The sequence below is a fragment of the Phacochoerus africanus genome, chromosome 8 (genome assembly GCF_016906955.1).
Source record: "Phacochoerus africanus isolate WHEZ1 chromosome 8, ROS_Pafr_v1, whole genome shotgun sequence".
Classification (NCBI taxonomy): domain Eukaryota; kingdom Metazoa; phylum Chordata; class Mammalia; order Artiodactyla; family Suidae; genus Phacochoerus; species Phacochoerus africanus.
In genome coordinates, this window is record NC_062551.1 from 106,242,851 (window position 1) to 106,262,942 (window position 20,092).

Here is a 20,092-nt window from a genome sequence, read left to right on the forward strand (position 1 = left end):
GAGGAAATGGTTTCTTAGATATGACACTAAAAAAACAAGTGACAAAAAAAGATACATAATTTGGAGTTCAAAATCAAAAACATGTTACAACATGGATGATCCTTGAAACACGCTAAGTGAAAGAAAACAGTCACAAAAGGTCATGGGAATCAGTTTATAAAAAAATGTTCAGGAGTTTCTGTCGTGGCACAGCAGAAATGAATCCAACTAAGATCCATGACGTTGGGGGTTTGATTCCTGCCTCGCTCAGTGGGTTAAGGATCCGGTGCTGCCATCAGCTGTGGTGTAGGTCAAAGATGCGGCTCAGATCCTGTGGTGCTGTGGCTGTGGTGAAGCTAGCAGCTACAGCTGCGACTGGACCCCTAGCCTGGGAACCTCCACATGCCATGGGTGCAGCCCTAAAAAGTAAAAAGAAAAAAAATGTTCAGAATAGGCAATCTATTGAGATAAGAGTAGATTAGTGGTTGTCAGAAGCTGGGGGGAGAAGGAAATGGGATACTGGGTTGTTGAAGGATTTGTCCCTTTTTTTCTGGCTGCATGTTTCAGCTTGATATGAGACCTCAGTTCCCAGAACAAGAACTGAACCTGGGCCACAGCAGTGAAAGCACTGAATCCCCACTACCAGGCAACTCCTAGGTATTTGGGTTGTGAGGAGAGTGATGGGAATATCCTATGATTAGACAGTGGTGATGGTTACTCAGCTTTCTGATATAACCCAGTTAAGTGTCATACTTTAAAAAGATGAGCAAAAAAGCTACCCACTGAATGGGAGAAGACAGCTGCAAAAAATCCAACAAGGAGTTAATACTCCAAATACACAAAGAATTCATACAACTCAACACTGAAAAAAGACAAACAGCCTGATCAAAACATGGACAGAGAATCCACAAAGACATTTTTTTCCAAGGAAGACACACAAGTGGCCAACAGGCACGTGAAAAGATGTCCAATATCACTATTCAGGGAAATGCAAATCAAAACCACAATGTCACCTCACGCTGGTCAGAAAGGCTATTTCTAAATGAAAAAATAACAAGTGTTGGCAAGGAGATACTCCTACATGGCATGTGGAAACATAAACTGATAAAGCCACTATGGAAAATGGTATGGAGACTCCTCAAAAACTTAAAAATAATAACTACCATATGATCTAGGAATTCCACTCCTGTGTATTTACCCAAATAAAACAAAAACACTTAATAGAAAAGATACATGCACCTCTATGTTCACTGTAGCATTATCTACAACAGACAAAATATGGAAGCAAATTAAATACCCATCATTTTAAGAAGGTGTGGTGTGGGGAGTTCCCGTTGTGGTGCAGCAGAAACGAATATGACTAGGAACCATGAGGTTGTGGGTTTGATCCCCGCCTTGCTCAGTGGGTTAAGGATCCGGCATTATCGTGAGCTGTCATGTAGGTTGTAGATGCAGCTAGGATCTTGCGTTGCTGTGGCTGTGGTGTAGGCCATCGGCTACAGCTCCAATTAGACCCCTAGCCTAGGAACTTCATATGCTGAGGGTACAGCCCTAAAAAGAAAAAAAAAAAAGGTGTGTTGTGTGTACACACACACACACACACACAATGGAGTATTACTCAGCCATAAAAAAAAATGAAATCTTGCCATTTACAACAACACAGATGGACCTAGAGGGTGAAATAAGTCAAAAACAAATACTATATATTCCACTGATACATAGAATCTAAGAAACAAAACAATCGTAACAAAATAGAAAAACAGTTATAGATAGAGAAGAAAGATGTTGTTGCCAGGGCAGGGTGATGGGGGTTGAAGGTAGGGGGAGAAATAGGTTCAGGAGATTAAGTGGTACAAAATAAATGAGTCACCAGTATGAAATGTAAAGTGTAGAGAATACAGTCAATAACTATGTAATATCTTGGTATGATGACATGTCCTTAACTAGACTTACTGTAGTGATCATTTTGAAATGTATAGAAATATGGAAACACTATGTTGTATAATAGGAACTAAGAAAGTATTATAGGCCAATTATATATATACATATATATATATATATTTTTGGGGGGGTCTTTTCTAGAGCCACACCTGCAGCACATGGAGGTTCCCAGGCTAGGGGTCCAATCAGAGCTGTAGCCACCATCCTATGCCAGAGCCACAGCAACGTGGATCCAAGCTGGTTCTGTAACCTACACTAAAGCTCACTGCAACAATGGATCCTTAACCCACTGAACGAGGCCAGGGATCGAACCCACATCATGGTTCCTAGTCAGATTCATTAACCACTGAGCCACGACAGGAACTCCATATACTTTAAACTCATAAAAAGAGAACAGATTTGTGATTATGACAAGCAGGGGTTGTGAGAGGAGAAATGGGATAAAAGCAAACGAAAGGTACAAACTTCTAGTTGTAAGATAAATAAGTGTTAGGGATGTAACATACAACATGATAAATATTATTAACACTACTGTATATTATATATGAAAGTTGGTAAGAGAATAAATCCTAAGAGTTCGTTCGCATCACAAGGAAAAAAATTTTTTCCATTTCTTTAATTTTCTTTTATTTATTTTTTATTTATTTTTTTATTTTTTTTGTCTTTTGTCTTTTTGTTGTTGTTGCTATTTCTTGGGCCGCTCCTGCGGCATATGGAGGTTCCCAGGCTAGGGGTTGAATTGGAGCTGTAGCCTCCGGCCTACGCCAGAGCCACAGCAACGCGGGATCCGAGCCGCGTCTGCAACCTACACCACAGCTCACGGCAACGCCGGATCGTTAACCCACTGAGCAAGGGCAGGGACCGAATCCGCAACCTCATGGTTCCTAGTCGGATTCGTTAACCACTGCGCCACGATGGGAACTCCCCATTTCTTTAATTTTCTATCTAGGTAAGATAATGGACAGTCACTAAACTTATTATGATAATCATTTCGTGATGTATTATTTTAAGTCCAATCATTATGCTGCACACCTAAATTTACACAGTACTGTTAGGTCACTTCTATCTCGATAAAACTGGAAGAAAAAATAAAACTGTTAATTTTTTCTAAAAGATAAATTTTATGCTATGTCACTATCTCAATAAAGTGTTATTTATTTATTTAAAATGGCCGCACCCACAACATGCCGAAGTTCCCAGGCCAGGGATCAAATCCACACCACAGCAGTGCCTGAAGCCACAGCAGTGACAGCACCAGATCCCTAAAGTGCTGAGCCACCAGGGAACTGTAAAGTTGTTAATTTCTTTTCTTTCTATTTTTTTTGTCTTTTCTAGGGCCGCGCCTGTGACATGTGGAGGTTCCCAGGCTAGGGTCTAATTGGAGCTGCTGCTGCTGGCCTACGCCGGAGCCACAGCAACGCCAGATCCAAACCACATCTGTGACCTACACCACAGCTCACGGCAACGTCAGATCCTTAACCCACTGAGCAAGGCCAGGGATCAAACCCACAACCTCATGGCTCCTAGTCAGATTCGTTTCTGCTGAGCCACGATGGGAACTCCTGTTAATTTCTAAATGTTTTAAATTTTGCCAGGATATAGACTATTAGTAGAATGTTCATATTCTAATCTTAACAAGGTGAAATGGATACATAAGGATTAATAAATGAAAAAATTAGAAACTTCTGTGGTTTTTACAGGAAGCTTATAGTGGCAATCTCATTATCGAAAAGAAATACAATGACTATACTATTTTATGTTTTTATAAACTGGAACCATCTTATAGTTAGGACAAGACCTAAGTTTTACAGGATTTAAAGGAGGGACAATACCCTCTTTTAATGACTATTATTTAAGCAGCTGCATTTCCCAGGTTTAGTTCTGAAAGAGCTAAAAACAGACCTGCCTCTTATCACAAGAAGGGTGAGCAGATCTAAGCCCTTCTGGATCACCAATCACTGATTTAAAAAAAATAATAATAAGGAGGAGAAACCTGAAATATAGTAAAGCTCTAAGTATCTAGGATTTCATAACAATGATGGATTGTTCTGAAAGCTACACCTATAGTTAAAGTAGATATGGATTCTACGAATAAACAAACACAAGAGATAGACTTAAGAAACCTCATCTGGCATGATTAATTCCAACATCTTTCGCTAATCTTTTAGCAAAGATGCTTTACAGAGCAAAAAACAAACACAATTTTCTGAATCTTCTCTATATCACTGATTAAAAATCAAGCAATAAAAGAAGAAAACTATTAAGAGACTTAATTTACAGATAATTTTTTAATTTTTTTTCCTTTTTAGGGCCTCACATACAGCATATGGAGGTTCCCAGGCTAAGGGTCTAATCAGAATTACAGCTGCTGGCCTACAGCAATGCAGGATCTAAGCCACATCTGTAACCTATACCACGGCTCACAGCAACTCCAGATCCTTAAGCCACTGAGCAACGCCAGGGATTGAACCCCCTTCCTCATGGATCCTAGTCTGGTTTGTTAACTGCCGAGCCACAAAAGGAACTCCAACAAATAACATTCTTAAACTAGGAATTCCCGCTGCGGTGCAATGGGATCAGTGGCGTCTTGGGAGCGCTGGGATGCAAGTTCAACCCTTGGCCCAGCACAGTGGATTAAGGGTCTTCTCTGGCATTGCCACAACTGTGGCTTGGGTCATGACTATGGCTCAGCTCTGAACCCTGGCCTGGGAAACCTACTTGCTGCCAGGAGGCCAAAAAAAAAAAAAAAACAATTCTTAAGACAAATTTTCCTAAAAGCTAAATTCCCTGTACTTCTTTGGTTATCTTTAAAATTCTCCAACATTACACACAGTCTGAAACAGGTGGATTATTTTGGCCTAATGTCATCATTACAAATAAAAAAAATTAAAACATTTTAATAATATTTAATTACTAGTGCTTTCTTCCCCTTCAGATTAACATCACATGAAGATCCAACATTCTCATATCTCATAGACATTTTAAATTAATGTAAAGGTGGCACATTTAACATTAACTAAATGTGAATTTTTGTACTAAAACTCTGTTTCAATCCTAAATTACTGAAAACGACATGAAGGAGTTCCCATTTGTGGCTCAGTGGTTAACGAATCCGACTAGGATCTATGAGGTTGCAGGTTCAATCCCTGGCCTCGCTCAGTGGGTTAAGGTTATGTAGGTAGCAGACGTGGCTTGGATCCCATGTTGCTATGGCTCTGGTGTAGGCCAACAGCTACAGCTCTGATTAGACCCCTAGCCTGGGAACCTCCATATGCCTTGGGAGCAGCCCTAGAAAAGACAAAAGACAAAAAAAAAGAAATCAACATGAAAAATTACATATCAATTACCTTAGGCATTCAATCATGCGGGAAGCAATTTTCCTCCGACGCATCATGCTGAATACCCATATGCGACTGATCCCACAGATGGCAGGCTCTGGCAATGTTGAGCAGCACCAGGCTTTTTGCCTTTCAAATCTGACTTTTTCTTCTTCTGACCTGATAACTGGAAGTTTTTCTTCTATAACTCTGTAGCCCTACATGTAGGAAAATTGGGAGGAAATTTTTGAAGTGAGAAAATTATTAAGCAATTGTCTTATACTGACCTTAGTGAGGTCACTACTTTCATCTGGCTTCTTAACAAACTATGGGAACTACTTAGGATTTCATTCTCATTTTAGGAAATAAACAGACCTGGATCTGCATTCTAATCTAACTCACTAGTTATATAATCATTAGATCAAATTACTTAATTCGACTTTGGGTTCTTTACCTTGAAATTGGAAACCACCTCTTTCAGAGAACTGCTGAGAGAGTAAATAAGGTAATATATACAAATACCGTCCCATCATGACTGGCACAAAACAGAAACTCAATGTTAGTTTTCGCTACTGCCGTATTCTATTCAAAAGACCTGTTAATGTCACACCTGTTTCCATGATTGCTGCCATGTTTCGAGGGTTCCTAACTATGCAGGAACCAGGACTAGGAATGGCAGAGGAATCAAGAATTTAGAAAAGGCTTTTCTCCATAATCCCATCTCTCTAAAAAAAATAATAAAGTAACATTTTAAAAAACACACATCTCAGGAGTTCCCATCGTGGTTCAGTGGTTAACGAACCCAACTAGGAACCACGAGGTTGCGGGTTCGATCCCTGGCTTTGTTCAGTGGGTTAGGGATCCAGCGTTGTCGTGAGCTGTGGTGTAGGTTGCAGACGCGGCTCGGATCCCTCCTTGCTGTGGCTCTGGCGTAGGCCGGTAACCATAGCTCCAATTCAACCCCTAGCCTGGGAACCTCCATATGCCAAGGCAGCGGCCCTAGAAAAGGCAAAAAGACAAAAAAAAAAAAAAAAAACCATACATCTCTTGGAGTTTGCATTTGTGGCTCAGTGGGTTAAGGATCCCACATTGCTGTGGCTGTGGTGTAGGCCAGCAGCTGCAGCTCCAATTTGACCCCTAGTCTAAGAACTTCCATATGCAACATGTGCAGCCCTAAAAAGAAAAAAAAAAAAAAAAACCCACACACTATCTTCTGTCAGCCTCGTGGCCAAAAAAAAAGGACATGGCCAGCATGTAGGATACAGTACAAACTTAAAATAATTAGCTACACAACTGGGAGTTAATAAAAAACAAGCGACAGAGTTCCCATCGTGGCGCAGTGGTTAACGAATCCGACTAGGAACCATGAGGTTGTGGGTTCGGTCCCTGCCCTTGCTCAGTGGGTTAACGATCCGGCGTTGCCGTGAGCTGTGGTGTAGGTTGCAGACGCGGCTCGGATCCCGCGTTGCTGTGGCTCTGGCATAGGCCAGGGGCTACAGCTCTGATTGGACCCCTAGCCTGGGAACCTCCATATGCCGCGGGAGCGGCCCAAGAAATAGCAACAACAACAACAACAAAAAGACAAAAGACAAAAAAAAACACAAAACAAGCGAACATTACTGCACGGCTATTTTCTAATCTAAACACCACTACAAGTCATTTTTGGAACTATGTACAATAGAAATTTTAAAAATACAAGGGTTGGAGTTCCCATTGTGGTGGAGAGGAAATGTATCTGACTTGGAGGTTGTGGGTTGGATCCCCTGCCTCGATCAGTGAGCTAAGGATCCATCGTTGCCATGAGCAGACACCGCTCAGATCTGCTGTTGCTATGGCTGTGGCATAGGCTGGCAGCTGTAGCTCCGATTGGACCCCTAGCCTGGGAACCTCCATAAGCCACAGGTGTGGTCCTAAAAAGAAAACAAAACAAACAAACAAAAAACAAGGGTTTACCAAAGAACATTCATGTAAACAATAACAACCGACCAAACAAAAACACTGCAAGAAACAGTCAAAAATAAGACAGATGTCTGCAATTTTTCTAATGCTCAGTCATTTGCAAAATTTAAGAAGGCTCTGGAGTTCCCTTCATGGCTCAGCAGTAATGAACCCGAACAGTATCCATGAGGATGCGGATATGATCCCTGGCCTCGCTCAGTGGGTTAAGGACCTGGCATCACCCAGAGCTGTTGTGTAGGCTGTAAACACAACTTGGATGCTGAGTTACTATGGCTGTGGAGTTGGCCAGCAGCTGCAGCTCCAATTCAACCTGGGAACTCCCATATGCCTTGGGTGCAGCCCTAAAAAGCAGGAAAAAAAAAAAAAAGAATACTCTATCATAAAGCTTGCAAATATTTTTGTCACTCTGTGGAAATCTGAATTATCTATTTAATTTCCCTCATCTAGTTAAATTAACTTCATTTGTTTCAATAAGTAACTTTATCTAAAGCATGTCCCACCAAAAGGTGACACTTCCCTTAAGTGAGTATCTTACTAACAACCATCCTCAGGAGTAATATATCATCATCACTTCTCGGCCTCTCGGCTAAGATCAAGTGTAGGAGTAATAAATCATGCTAGTTGGAATGAAATTACAAAGGTGTGGGGGGAGTTTCCACAGTGGCTCAGTGGAAACGAATCTGACTAAGAACCATGAGGTTGTGCATTTGAGCCCTGGTCTCACTTAGTGGGTTAAGGATCCAGCGTTGCCATGAGCTGTGGTGTAGGTTGCAGATGTGGCTCAGATTCTCTCGCTGCTGTGGCTGTGGTGTAGGTCAGCAGATGTAGCTCTGATTAGACAACTAGCCTGGGAACCTCCATGTGCTGCATGTGAGGCCCTAAAAAGCAAAAAAAAAAGAAAAAGAAAAGAAAAGTTGTTGGGGGATAAGGACAATCCTTAAACACACAACACAGTTATTCAGTACACACTGAAAGCACTTTGGCATTTAGGTAAATCAAGTGTGACATTGTTGGTATTTCTTAAAAGTAGGGCAATCAAGACTCAGACATCTGTCAAAAGTATAAATGATAAAGCAAAGAATAAATCTGTTGGGACGGAAAGAGAAAAACAACCCACAAGATTTACACTATATAAAGTTAACTCAGTTACAGTATAGCAAGCTTCTATGAGTTAGTCATTCTATATCAAATTTCTATCTCCCAACTACCTTGTCAGTTATTTATTTAAATCAGTTTTGTTATTACAAATAGCAAAATTCATAAACTGCACAATTTCAGGTTGAAATTTTTTTGGGGGGGGGGTCTTTTTTTTTTTTTCCTTTTCTAGGGCCGCTCCAGCAGCACATGGAGGTTCCCAGGCTAGGGGTCGAATCAGAGCTGTAGCCTCCGGCCTACACCAGAGCCACAGCAACTCAGGATCCGAGCCGTGTCTGCAACCTACACCACAGCTCATGGCAACGCCAGATCCTTAACCCACTGAGCAAGGCCAGGGAGGTTGAATTTTTTTTAATGTAGCTTAACATACAGAAATTAACTCATGCAGATTTGTTTTCATTTTGTACTTTACTAGAAAAAAATTTTGTGACCAAACATACATTTGTAGGCAACTATTAATAAACTAAAAGATACCAACTAAACAGAAGCCAGATCCAATGCATAGTGAATTCATGAGCAAGAACTCAGCTGAAAAAAAAAGATGGAATTCACAAGAGGTATGACTCAAAGTTAGCATAACTAGGAAGTCCAGAATCTTCTGTTCTCAAATTAGTCTAACTTGGTTACTGCATAACTCTTATAATGGAAATATATCACTTTTACTGTGATTCCATTATTTGGTCTTTGTACAATTTGGCTCTTAAAATGCAAGCCAAGTCCTCATGTAGAGCTCACCCAAAGAAGTGGTGATCTATACTACAGTGGTGAGCAACTTTTCATAAAAGGCCTGGAAATAATATTTTAGGCTCTGCATATGTGGCCTCAACTCAATCTTTGTAATGTACAAGCAGCCAGAGTAAGCAAATGGGCTTACTCTATGTAAAGTGTTATTATTATAAAACTGTATGACTCCCTCAGGCTATTATTTGCCAACCCTTGATTTATTCCAGTGCTGAAAGGACTGAGAGAGACAGACATTAGCAGCCAACGAAGACACGTCCTAAACAAACTTGAATAGTACTTTTCATTTACAGAATTTTTACTGACTTGAGAAACGATCACACGCAAGATGCAACCTCAGTGAAATGAAGAATTAATTGCACACAAAAATTCTTGCATTCATACTCTTTCTTACATAAAATGTTAATAAATTTACCAGGATTAAACGCTGGATCCTTGGAGTTCCCACCGTGGCACAGTGGTTAGCGAATCCGACTAGGAACCATGATGTTGTGGGTTCAATCCCTGGCCTTGCTCAGTGGGTCAAGGATCCAGTGTTGCCATGAGCTGTGGTGTAGGTCGCAGAGGCGGCTCGGATCCTGCATTGCTGTGGCTGTGGCATAGGCTGGCAGCTGTAGCTCCAAAGAGACCCCTAGCCTGGGAACCTCCGCATGCCGCGGGTACAACTCTAAAAAATCAAAAAAACAAACAAAAAAATGCTGGATCCTTAAGCCACTTCGCCACAGGAAAACTCCTGTTATCCCTATAACTCTTTAAACACCAAACTACATATGACCACTCTTCAAAAACCATTTACCCTACAGCAGAAATTGACAGAACACTGTAAATCAACTATAATAATAAAAATAAATAAATAAAATTTGAGTTCAGAGGGGGGGAAAGTCACTTACCCATTGGATATGTTCTGCTATTAGGCAACCAACTACTTTTTTGTCATTAGAAATAAAGAGAAGTGTTTTCGTTCTAGAATAGCACATCAGTGGAGCCTGCTGGAAACCTAAATCATTATCAACCATCTCTCTAATCTCGTCCACCTGCCAAATAAAGAACAATATTTTTTAATAATGAAATAATAATAATTCTTTTTTTTTTTTTTTGGCCCTGCCTGTGGCCTGCAAAAATTCCTGGGCCAGGGATCAAAGCTGTACCACAGCAGCAACCCAAGCTGCTACAGTGACAATGCCAGATCCTTAACCTGCTGCACCGCAGGGAATTTCCCAAAAGAATTTTATATATGTAAAAATATACTATTTCAGGACAGTAAGTTGAATATATTATTCCAAGCATGACATCCTCTAAACAGTGCTTTTGAATGTCCTAATCAGTGACTGTTTTTCAAGCTCTGTGGGCCAATTTGCAAAATGAGGAAGGAATGGAGAGTAATGTAACATCCAGCAGTCTGGGAACAAGAGAAGTGAGAGCTCCTAGAATCCGCAATAAGAACAGTAAGGCTTCTCAGTAGAGATTCATGGGTTTGAGAACTGGAGAGATTTCACTGGAATCTTAGCCAGGCAAGTCAAGCCTTAATTAATACTCCCAAGCCTTAAATAGTACTCTCATGGATAAAATGGAAGTGAGCACAGAGGAAAGACATACATGTTTACTCCTTATCAACCATTTACAGATCAGACATCGTGCAAAGCATTTTATGAATATTATCTCATTTAAATTCAATACCTCATAGAGGTTTATAGTTTCTCACTTTGCAATTCAAAGAAATAAAATTCAAAGGTTAAGGAACTTTCTATGTCAGACATTGGACATCTAGAACCAAAAAGCAGGGATTTGAACCCACAGTGCTTCTTCCAGTTCACCTCATAAAATTGTGACCAAGGGCAAACACAGTAAGCTCAAACTTCTGTTTTTTTGTAGGTACTCAAACATTAGTTCCTTCCTCAGTTAAAAAATACTCTGGAAATAAAAAAAATACATATACAAAAAAAAAAATCTGCAAATGTTTAGTCCAATAAACATTCACTTGTGACACTAATTTTAAAATGCATATAACACCTAAGAAGGTTAAGTACTCATACCTCTGACATGCACAATACAATGTAATGATACATCCCTTATTCAGTGATGAAAATTCAAGTCCTCCTAATCCTGGAACAATATCCCACAATACAATTCCTGATTCAGTTCCTAAAAGCAAATGACTCATAATTCTTTTTGAACGGCCACACCCTCAGCATATGGATGTTCCAGGGCCATGGACTGAATCCAAGCCACAACTTCGACCTATGCCATAGCTGCAGCCAACAGATCCTTTAACCCGCTGAACCAGCACGGGGATCAAACCCATGCCTCTATAATGACCTGAGCTGCTACAGTCAGATTCTTAACCCATAGCACCACAGTTGGGAACACCTGACTCACAATTCCTTAGATTTTAATTTTTAACCTATTATGGGTTACTAACCAATAACATACTCAATTTTAGGTTGCTAAGATTTTGCCATGAGAAATTAAAATGAGGAAATTAAAATTTACTGAGGAGCCATGGTAAGAAATGTCTAGATGTCACATGCGGTGAAGCAAAGTACCCACTGTGCATTTCCAAATGATAACTGTTAGAATTCCAAAAATTCTATTTAATTTTCATTAATCAATTACTAATCCAAAATTACTTCAGCAAGTATTTGTTTTTATGCAAGGATCAATGTTTCAAGTAGAGATAGACGGCATGTTTATGTGTCATTCTAAATGCTACTGTCTATACTATCAGCAGTGGTAGTACAGGGAGTTATTTGACTATCTGGGATTGTTAATTCATATACATGATGTATCTGGGAAGTTAGAACCACAGGATAAACTTGTACAACTGATCCTTGAACAACACAGGTTTGAATAGGATGGGTCCACTTATACATGGATATTTTTCAACAGTAAACACTACGGTGCTACAGTCATGGTTCAGTCAAGATACAGTGGAACTTAGCACAATGATGGAATGATATATAGATTAACACCCCCCCCCCACAATTGCTGTTCAAAGATCAACTGTAATGTAAGTAGAATGTTAGCTATATTTTCAAATAACATCTTCAAAGTGTTTTTCTTCACCCTCTCTTACAGGTGAAGTATTCCTAAATTTAAAGAGGTCCAACTGTTGGACTTCCCTAGTGGCCTAGTGGTCAGGGATTTGGTGTCACTGTGGTGGTTCAGCTTCAATCCCTGGCCTGGGAACTTCCACATGCCGCCACTGTGGCAAAAAAATAAAGAGGTCCAACTATTAACCTAAGAAAATACAATACACTACTTTTCTTGTGTTTCTAGACATGTTGGACACACTCTAGTCTAAGGTTTTCAGATAAATAATTGGACCAATTGCTTTACATACAGTCTGAGGTACTTTTGAAAAAGCATTTGTGAGAAAAATATTTTGGGCATATGATCTGAAAATGTAATTAAGATATTGCTTAAAAATAAGTTTGTCCTAAAGTTTCCTGACTTTTAGGGTACTCTATAAAATGTTCTAGACTTCATTATTTCTCTGGTTCATTTCTCTGAATCCTATACTAGACTAAAACCTGGCTCACACTAGATTAGAGGATTTTAAGTTTTCTACATTATATATATATAAATCAGAATGTATCTTGCCTTTTATCTTAACATTATGATTACTTTGTGTTTAACTTAAGAATAACTATGATCTACTACTATTAGATCCCTTTCTGCAATAAGCTTTTATTTAGAAATCTGCCCTCAGAATTAAATGACATGTATTAATTTTAATGTTCTAAATAATTATGATTGATTTTAATTTTAATTGTTTTTTTGTTTGTTTGTTTTTGGCTGTGCCCACAGTATACAGAAGTTCTAGGGCTAGGATCAAACCAGAGACACAGGAATAACAACTTGGATCCTTAACCTGCTACACCACCAGGGAACTCCTTATTCTGATTCTTTTTTAAGGGCTGCAACTGCAGCATATGGAAGTTTCCAGGCTAGGGGTCGAATCAGAGCTACAGCTGCCAGCCTTCACCACAGCAAAGCCAGATCCAAGCCAAGTGTGAGACCTACACCACTGTTCACAGCAGCGTCCAATCCTTAACCCACTGAGCAAGGCCAGGGATCGAACCCATGTCCTCATGGATACTAGTGGGGTTCGTTACCATTAAGCCATAATGGGAACTCCCTTATTCTGATTCTTGAACTCACTCATGTGGCATTATTCATTACTATGCCTTCAATACCATCACTCAAATTATTGAGAGTATGAGATGGCAATCACTAAAAAGTCACCGCATAGATGCTAGACACACTGCAAAGTTGAAGCTTAATTTTTCAGTTGGGTTGTATTCTTTAAATGCTTGTTTTCAGAACTGTGTTTAAATACGCTCTGTAGCAGTATGTTATCCTCTTAAAAGTAGCTGTAAAATTATCCATTCTTCATGAAATTTCACTGGAAATTTACCTTTTTCAGGGCATATTTTGGGTCTTCAGGAAGAACCATTATTATCCTGCCGTCTGGATATTCAGCCAGTATTCTTTCCTTTTTCCATCCCTAGATTAAAAAAAAATGAATTTTATGTATCACATTTAATACATATTTTTATATAATAACAAAAATATATCAATGTTCTAAAAATTGCAAACATGGAAAGGTATGTGCTGATTAAAGTTTAACAAGACATGATAAGTCAGCTAATCTGTTAAGCATACAATAGGTACAATACAAGCTAATTTCTCTCTGCTATTCAGAGATCTAATACCACGAGAGGATTTCTAATTTACCACTTCTCATTTTAAACTAATTTTGAAAACCACACACCAAAAGCAAGCCCCTTACAGTCAGTCATTCCCAGAACCTAAAAGATAACTCTCCCAGTTTCTTGATTAAATAAATTAAAATCTTAAATTTCTTTGGAACATGGTTACCTCCACAAACAAACACTCATGGTTTTATGTCTAGCATGCCAAAGACCTCCAGGAGGTTTAAAATGAACTGATTCGCATGCAGTAGCCCAATATGTAAGGAATAGTTTTTATTTTTATTGATCACAACTATCAAAGTCACAAGAAGGAGACTATAAAAATATAACTACCTTCTAAGAATCTAATAGGGAAGGAGAGGCTACGTTGTGTGTATCTGAAGTTAAACATACTCAAAAAAAGAGGGGTAATAAACTCTTCTTCAGATCCACACTCGTGGTGATTAATGAGCAGAACCTGCATGAAAAAAAAAACAAAACAAAAGCCACTTAAATCTAGTAAGATGGGACTGAACCAGAGGTTAAAACTAGGAGCTTTGAAGTTATAAAAATAAGTACAGAAGGAATGAGCTTAACTGGTTGTTCCATTTGTCTTACCCAACCAACTTTAAATTAAAAGGCCTTTCAATAAGTAATATGTATTTGTATTAAAGAAAACCAGCATCTTCTTTCTGAGATTTGTCTGAGAATATTAAAGCTCAATGAAACCAAGAAAAAGGCAACTACATTGTTAAAAATACTATGGCAAGTCTGAAAGGAGGTTTATTTGCTTAATCCATAATGGTCTTTGGGGAGAGGGCAGGATCTTAGTTGGGCACAAAAGTCTAGTTACAAGCTTGGTATAAATAACAATTTGGATGAAAATATTTAAAATCAGAATTTGTTTAAAAAATAGAGCAACCAAAGGTAAAGTAAAATTCAGATAATTATAATTATGATCAGCAATGTGTTCCCAAGATTTGAAAAGAAAAAAAAAAGGAGCAGAAACAATAGTCACAGAAGTCATTTTTTTTCAAATTAGAAACTAAATCTGAATCTCATCCAGATCCAAATATAGGTAAACATGTTAAAAAGACATAAAGGATATCACTTCTTTTAAAACAAATTTACACTAATGTTATTTGGGGGAAGCTTTAAAAATAAATCTATTCTACATTAAATGAAAATGGAAACTTTTCATTCTACAAATTCAATGAAAGTTACAACTTACAACCAAATCATACTTCCTGAACTGAATCACCTAAAAATAATCCAATAAGCTATTTTCTTATTGTCTTTAAAAACAATACCGGTCTAATGTCATTATATTACACCATAGGTACTAGACAAATTATTTTTGCTTTTATTGGCTTTAATAGTACAAAACTCTCTTGAAACAAGTTGAGACTTGCATGTTCATGCAGAAGATTTTACAACTGGATTTGATATAATTTTTTTAATGTTTTAAATATGATTTTTTTCATATACATGTATAAGTAGAAACTGCAAAGGACATAGCATTGCTTAGGATTCTAATATTCATGAAGACAGCATATTTAAGTGCAAATTTTAGAGTTCTGGAGTAAAAATTCAGGATTTAAGTCCCTGTTCTTGGTAGTTTCTAGCTATATGGCCTCGGGCAAATCACTGGAACTCTCATTCTCTTTCCTGATTTAGGCTATGGACAAAATAGCTGTAATCACCTAGATCACTTAGTAGTTTAGAAGACTGTATTTAAGATGATTCCTCACACAGAATAGCCACTCAGTAACTCTTAGTAACTTTCATTCTACTTCCTAATGTAATCAAACTAAAATAATGTACTACTTTAAAAAAACACAATAAAGTTCCCCAAATCAAATACAACAATAAATTCAAATTGTGGACAAAGACGAAGGAACCAAGTTGGCTGATATCTATCAAATAAGATACCAAAGAACTTTTTTTTTTCGATTTTTAGGGCCACACCCGAGGCATATGGAGGTTCTCAGGCTAGGGGTTGAATCAGAACTATAGCTGCCAGCCACAGCAACACAGGATCCGAGCCACATCTTCAACCTACACCACAGTTCCCGGCAACGCTGGATCCTTAAGTCACTGAGAGAGGCCAGGGACCGAACTCGAGTCCATATGGATCTTAGCTGAGTTCTTTAACCACCGAGCCACGAAGGGAACTCCCTGAAGACACTTAAATGCCTCAACTGCAGTTAATGCTTTCCTAGAGTCAATAACCACACAATTCTCCTATCTTTAGAGACTTCAGATGAGATGAAGTCTCTCTGTTGCTTGAAACTGAGGCAGAGGTGGAGGTTCTGGGTAAGGGTAAATACGATTTAGGAGTTCCTGTTGTGGCACAGTGGTTAACAAACCCAACTAGGAACCATGAGGTTGCAGGTTCAATCCCTGGCCTTGCTCAGAGGGTTAAGGATCTGGTAGTGCTGTGAACTGTGGTGTAGGTTGCAGACACGGCTCGGATCCCGAGTTGCTGTGGCTCTGGCGTAGGCCGGCAGCTACAGCTCCGATTAGACCCCTAGCCTGGGAACCTCCACATGCTGTAGGTGCAGCCCTAGAAAAGACCAAAAAAAAAGGGGGGGGGGGGGGTAAATACGATTTAGATGAATAACCAATAGCTTTTTTGCAAAGATATAAATTTCAATGCAGTGCATTTACACCACTCCCTTTAGCTCCACTATATCTCTGCTAACAAGTAATATTTTCCAAAACTTAAATATTGTTAATCACCTATTGGCTGCTGGAAAGCAGAGAGCTTTACTTTCCTAATAGCAATCAATGACTATATTTCCGTCCCTTGCTACTGTAGTTACTCCAAACTTTAGAGTCTAAAGAAGGGAATGGCTTCTTCCTCTTTCCCATTTGAAGAAGTTAACAATTGAAAAGAAAATTCATTGAGTGGTAGACAAAATGATGTATACAACTGTCAAAATTTATTAACCAAACATTCAAGAGCTATGTTTAAATTTATATCCCAATTGCAAAAGTTCATACTAATTACTTTCATAAAAGGTTGAACAGAAATATCCATAAAAGAATACCCTGAGAAATAAGACCAACCACCAGCTTTTCCAAAAAATTATCAATAAATATGGCAAGGAGGGAATAAAACATTTAGAGGGGATGTCCTCCTGTGGCGCAACAGGATCAGTGGCATCTCTGCAGCACCAGGAAGCAGGTTCAATCCCTAGCCCAAGCACAATTAATTAAAAAGATCTGGTGTTGCTGCAACTGCAGCTCCTGCATTGGTCGCAACTGTGGCTTGGATCTGATCCCTGGTCTGGGAACTCCATGTGCTACAAGGCATGGGGGGGGGGGGGGGAGAAAGACTTAGAAGGAGAAGCCTTAGATTAAGAGATTTAAGAGCCATACCAACCAATGCAATATATGGACCTTAATTCAAACAGTATAGAAAATTGGAAGGTATTTGGGGAGCCTTCAAACACTGAGGGACTATTTGATATTAAGGAATTAACTGATTTTTTTAAAGGTGTGGTTACATTCTTTAAATCATGTTTATGGTAAAAAAAAAAAAGAGTAATCTTTTCAATTTTTAAAAATATACATTTTAGGAGTTCTCTTGTGGCACATCGGGTTAAGGATCTGGCACTGGCACTGCAGTGGCTTAGGTCACTGCCGTAGCGCAGGTTCAATCCCTGACCCAGAAACTTCTTTCTACATGTTGTGGCCAAAAAAAAAAAAAAAACACCATATTTTAAAATATTTACTAAAGAGTTCCCACTGTGGCATCGTGGGTTAAGACTCTGACTAGAGCAGATTAGGTCAGAGGAGGCATAGTTTGATCCTTGGCAGGGTGCAGTGGGATATAGGATCCAGTGTTGCCATACGTTGTAACTGTGACTCAGATTCGATCCATGGCCCAGAAACTTCCACATGCCTCGGGTGCAGCCATTAAAACAAATAAACGAACAACAACAAAAAACTACTAAAATGATAATGTGACACCTGGGTTTCACTTTTAAATAATTAGGAGGGTTGGATGAATGAAGATTTTCCATGAATTGTTATTTGTTGAAGCTGAGTGATGAACACATGGGGATTCACTCTTTGTGTGTGTGTTAAGTGGGGCTGGGAGAGTGTGTATTAAACTCTATTTTGGAGAATTCAAATCACCCATTGTCAAAACTGTGCCAAGGGCCCAAGCCTTGCTCAAATACCACTTATTTAGAAGTGAAAAATAAATGTAAAATGAATCCAATCAGCAGAGCAGTAAGACCTGAGGTTGGAAAAACAGTAACTACAATGGGGGCATAAAGGGGCTTCTGAGATGCTAGTAGTATTTCTTGCCACATGGGTGTTCATTTTGAGAAAACACACCATTGAGTTGTGCCCTCATTATCTGTGTACTTTACATGTTATATTTCAAGTAAATTTTTAAAATAATTACTAAAGGAATCTGAAAAACACACATTACTTCAATTGTAAGTCTAACAACTATTATATATTGAAAAATACATATGTTGAAAAAAATATAATCTATACCATCTCTTTTTAAAATATTAAGTCTTCAGAAACAAAAGTAAAATTAAAATTAGCTCATTTGAAATTTAGTCATATGCTCTTTCTGACAGTACCCAAGGCAGAAAGCATAAATAAACTGCAGAAAAACTGCATAAGAGAAACAAATTATAGACTCTCGAAATATATATATTTTACTGAAATGGATCCTAAATGTAAATATATATTATGCATATTTTGGAAGTCAGCAAGGATATACACCAAAACATAAACAGAAGTTACCTGAATGATTATTTTTTTTCTTTTAGCTTACCTATATTTCTTTTTTTCTACTTCAATAAATGGTATAATAAAAGTATTAATATACTTTACCCCCAAACAACTGTTTTTTAAATTCACATTTGGATACTTCTTTGCAAAAATAATCTTGTTATTAACAACAAAGATAAAGACGTGTTTTCATGCCCTTTCCAGGTACACCACATTCCCTGAACTGCCACAAGTTCAACCAATCCAGAAGCCCTCTGAACTGTGTGGTGGGTTTTCTGTTTTTTTGAAGTGCATCAGTGGGCTTTAAATGTCCAAAGAAGTGTAGATGCAGAGCACAGGAGGTATGGTAGAGTCTTAGTCCTACTCCAGAAATGAGGGAGAAATGAACACAAATCAGACATTTCCAACTGGCCACACAAGTCTGGGAGAACAGGGGGAAATACAGATTTAGATATTCATAACAAAATAAAATCAAAAATCAACCCCTCAGTCTTGTGCCACCAAAGGATTTGATATAGGGAATTCACTCACCATCCCAGATCCCACCCTCCCCTGTCAGCATCAAAATGAAAGCTGAGCACACACACTACAGGCATACGGAGGGAACATTCACCTGCCTCCCCACCAAGAATGGACTTGGGCGGGGAGGGGCGGGGGTGAGTTGGATGCCAAATCCCCCTAAAGCATCAATCCTACACAGGAGAGTTTTTAATGCGGTTTATGAAAATCAACAGCTCAATGAGCAATGATTCTCCCTAACCCCATCCCTGTCTGATCCACAGACAAGATTTCCCAGCACTCCTGCTGGAATCTCCTCTCACTAGCAGCTCTGCTCCATCTGGATTCCTGGCTTCATCACTAAGACTGACCTTCCACAGAGTTCCCCCAAAGCCCCTCTACAGCCTTTACCACCTCCATCCCTGCCCCCAACAAGAGGCTGTCACCATCCACAAAGTCACTTTCCTTCTCCACTGAGACCCAGCTCCAGAGTGGATGGCGGCATGGCCACTCATCCGGGACTAAAGCCTTTCTATGGAGCAGATGGCCAAGGGTGTCCTGGGTTTTTTGGCGGCATGATTAATTAAATCACTGGCCACTGGTAACAGAGCTCAACCTCCAGCCTCTCTCACCTCTTCAGGATCAGGGTATGAGAATTCAAAAAGTTTCAACCCTCTGTAGTTGGCTCTCCTGGCAAATGGTCCCCATCATTAGGTATGTCCCGTAGGCCATCTCAGTAATATAACATAAGATACATTCTCCCCACTGCTTAGGAAATTCCAAAAGTTTTGGGAGCTGTGAGCCAGGAACCAAGGATGAAGATCAAATTGTATTGTTTTTATAAATCACAAGCACTGAAGATGATTATCTGAGAGAACATATGTTTAAAAGTGAAGGGGGTCAATTTATTTCTGAGCTAAATATAATTGTACACACATTTTGTTGAAATTCAAATAAAACAGTAAAAACCTAGACTATTATTCACGAATCCTAGTGTCAACTCCATCACTTACTAGCTATGTGATTTCAGACAAAATATCCTTCTTT

The 20,092-nt window shown here is 39.0% G+C and overlaps 1 protein-coding gene across 4 annotated transcripts in view; it reads right to left on the reverse strand.

Annotated features, from left to right (window-relative positions):
• ESCO1 (establishment of sister chromatid cohesion N-acetyltransferase 1) overlaps nt 1-20,092 on the reverse strand; it is a 90,258-nt gene that overhangs the window by 2,813 nt on the left and 67,353 nt on the right. For 3 of the 4 annotated variants that reach the window (XM_047793885.1, XM_047793884.1, XM_047793882.1), the window contains 3 exons: nt 13,510-13,599; nt 9,983-10,126; nt 5,268-5,455 (listed from right to left, as the gene is read on the reverse strand). In XM_047793885.1, coding sequence (XP_047649841.1) covers nt 5,268-5,455; nt 9,983-10,126; nt 13,510-13,599 — 422 coding nt within the window. Of the gene's footprint in view, nt 1-5,267; nt 5,456-9,982; nt 10,127-13,509; nt 13,600-14,140; nt 14,265-20,092 lie in introns of those variants that run through there. The other variant, XR_007136655.1, reaches the window with a different exon arrangement.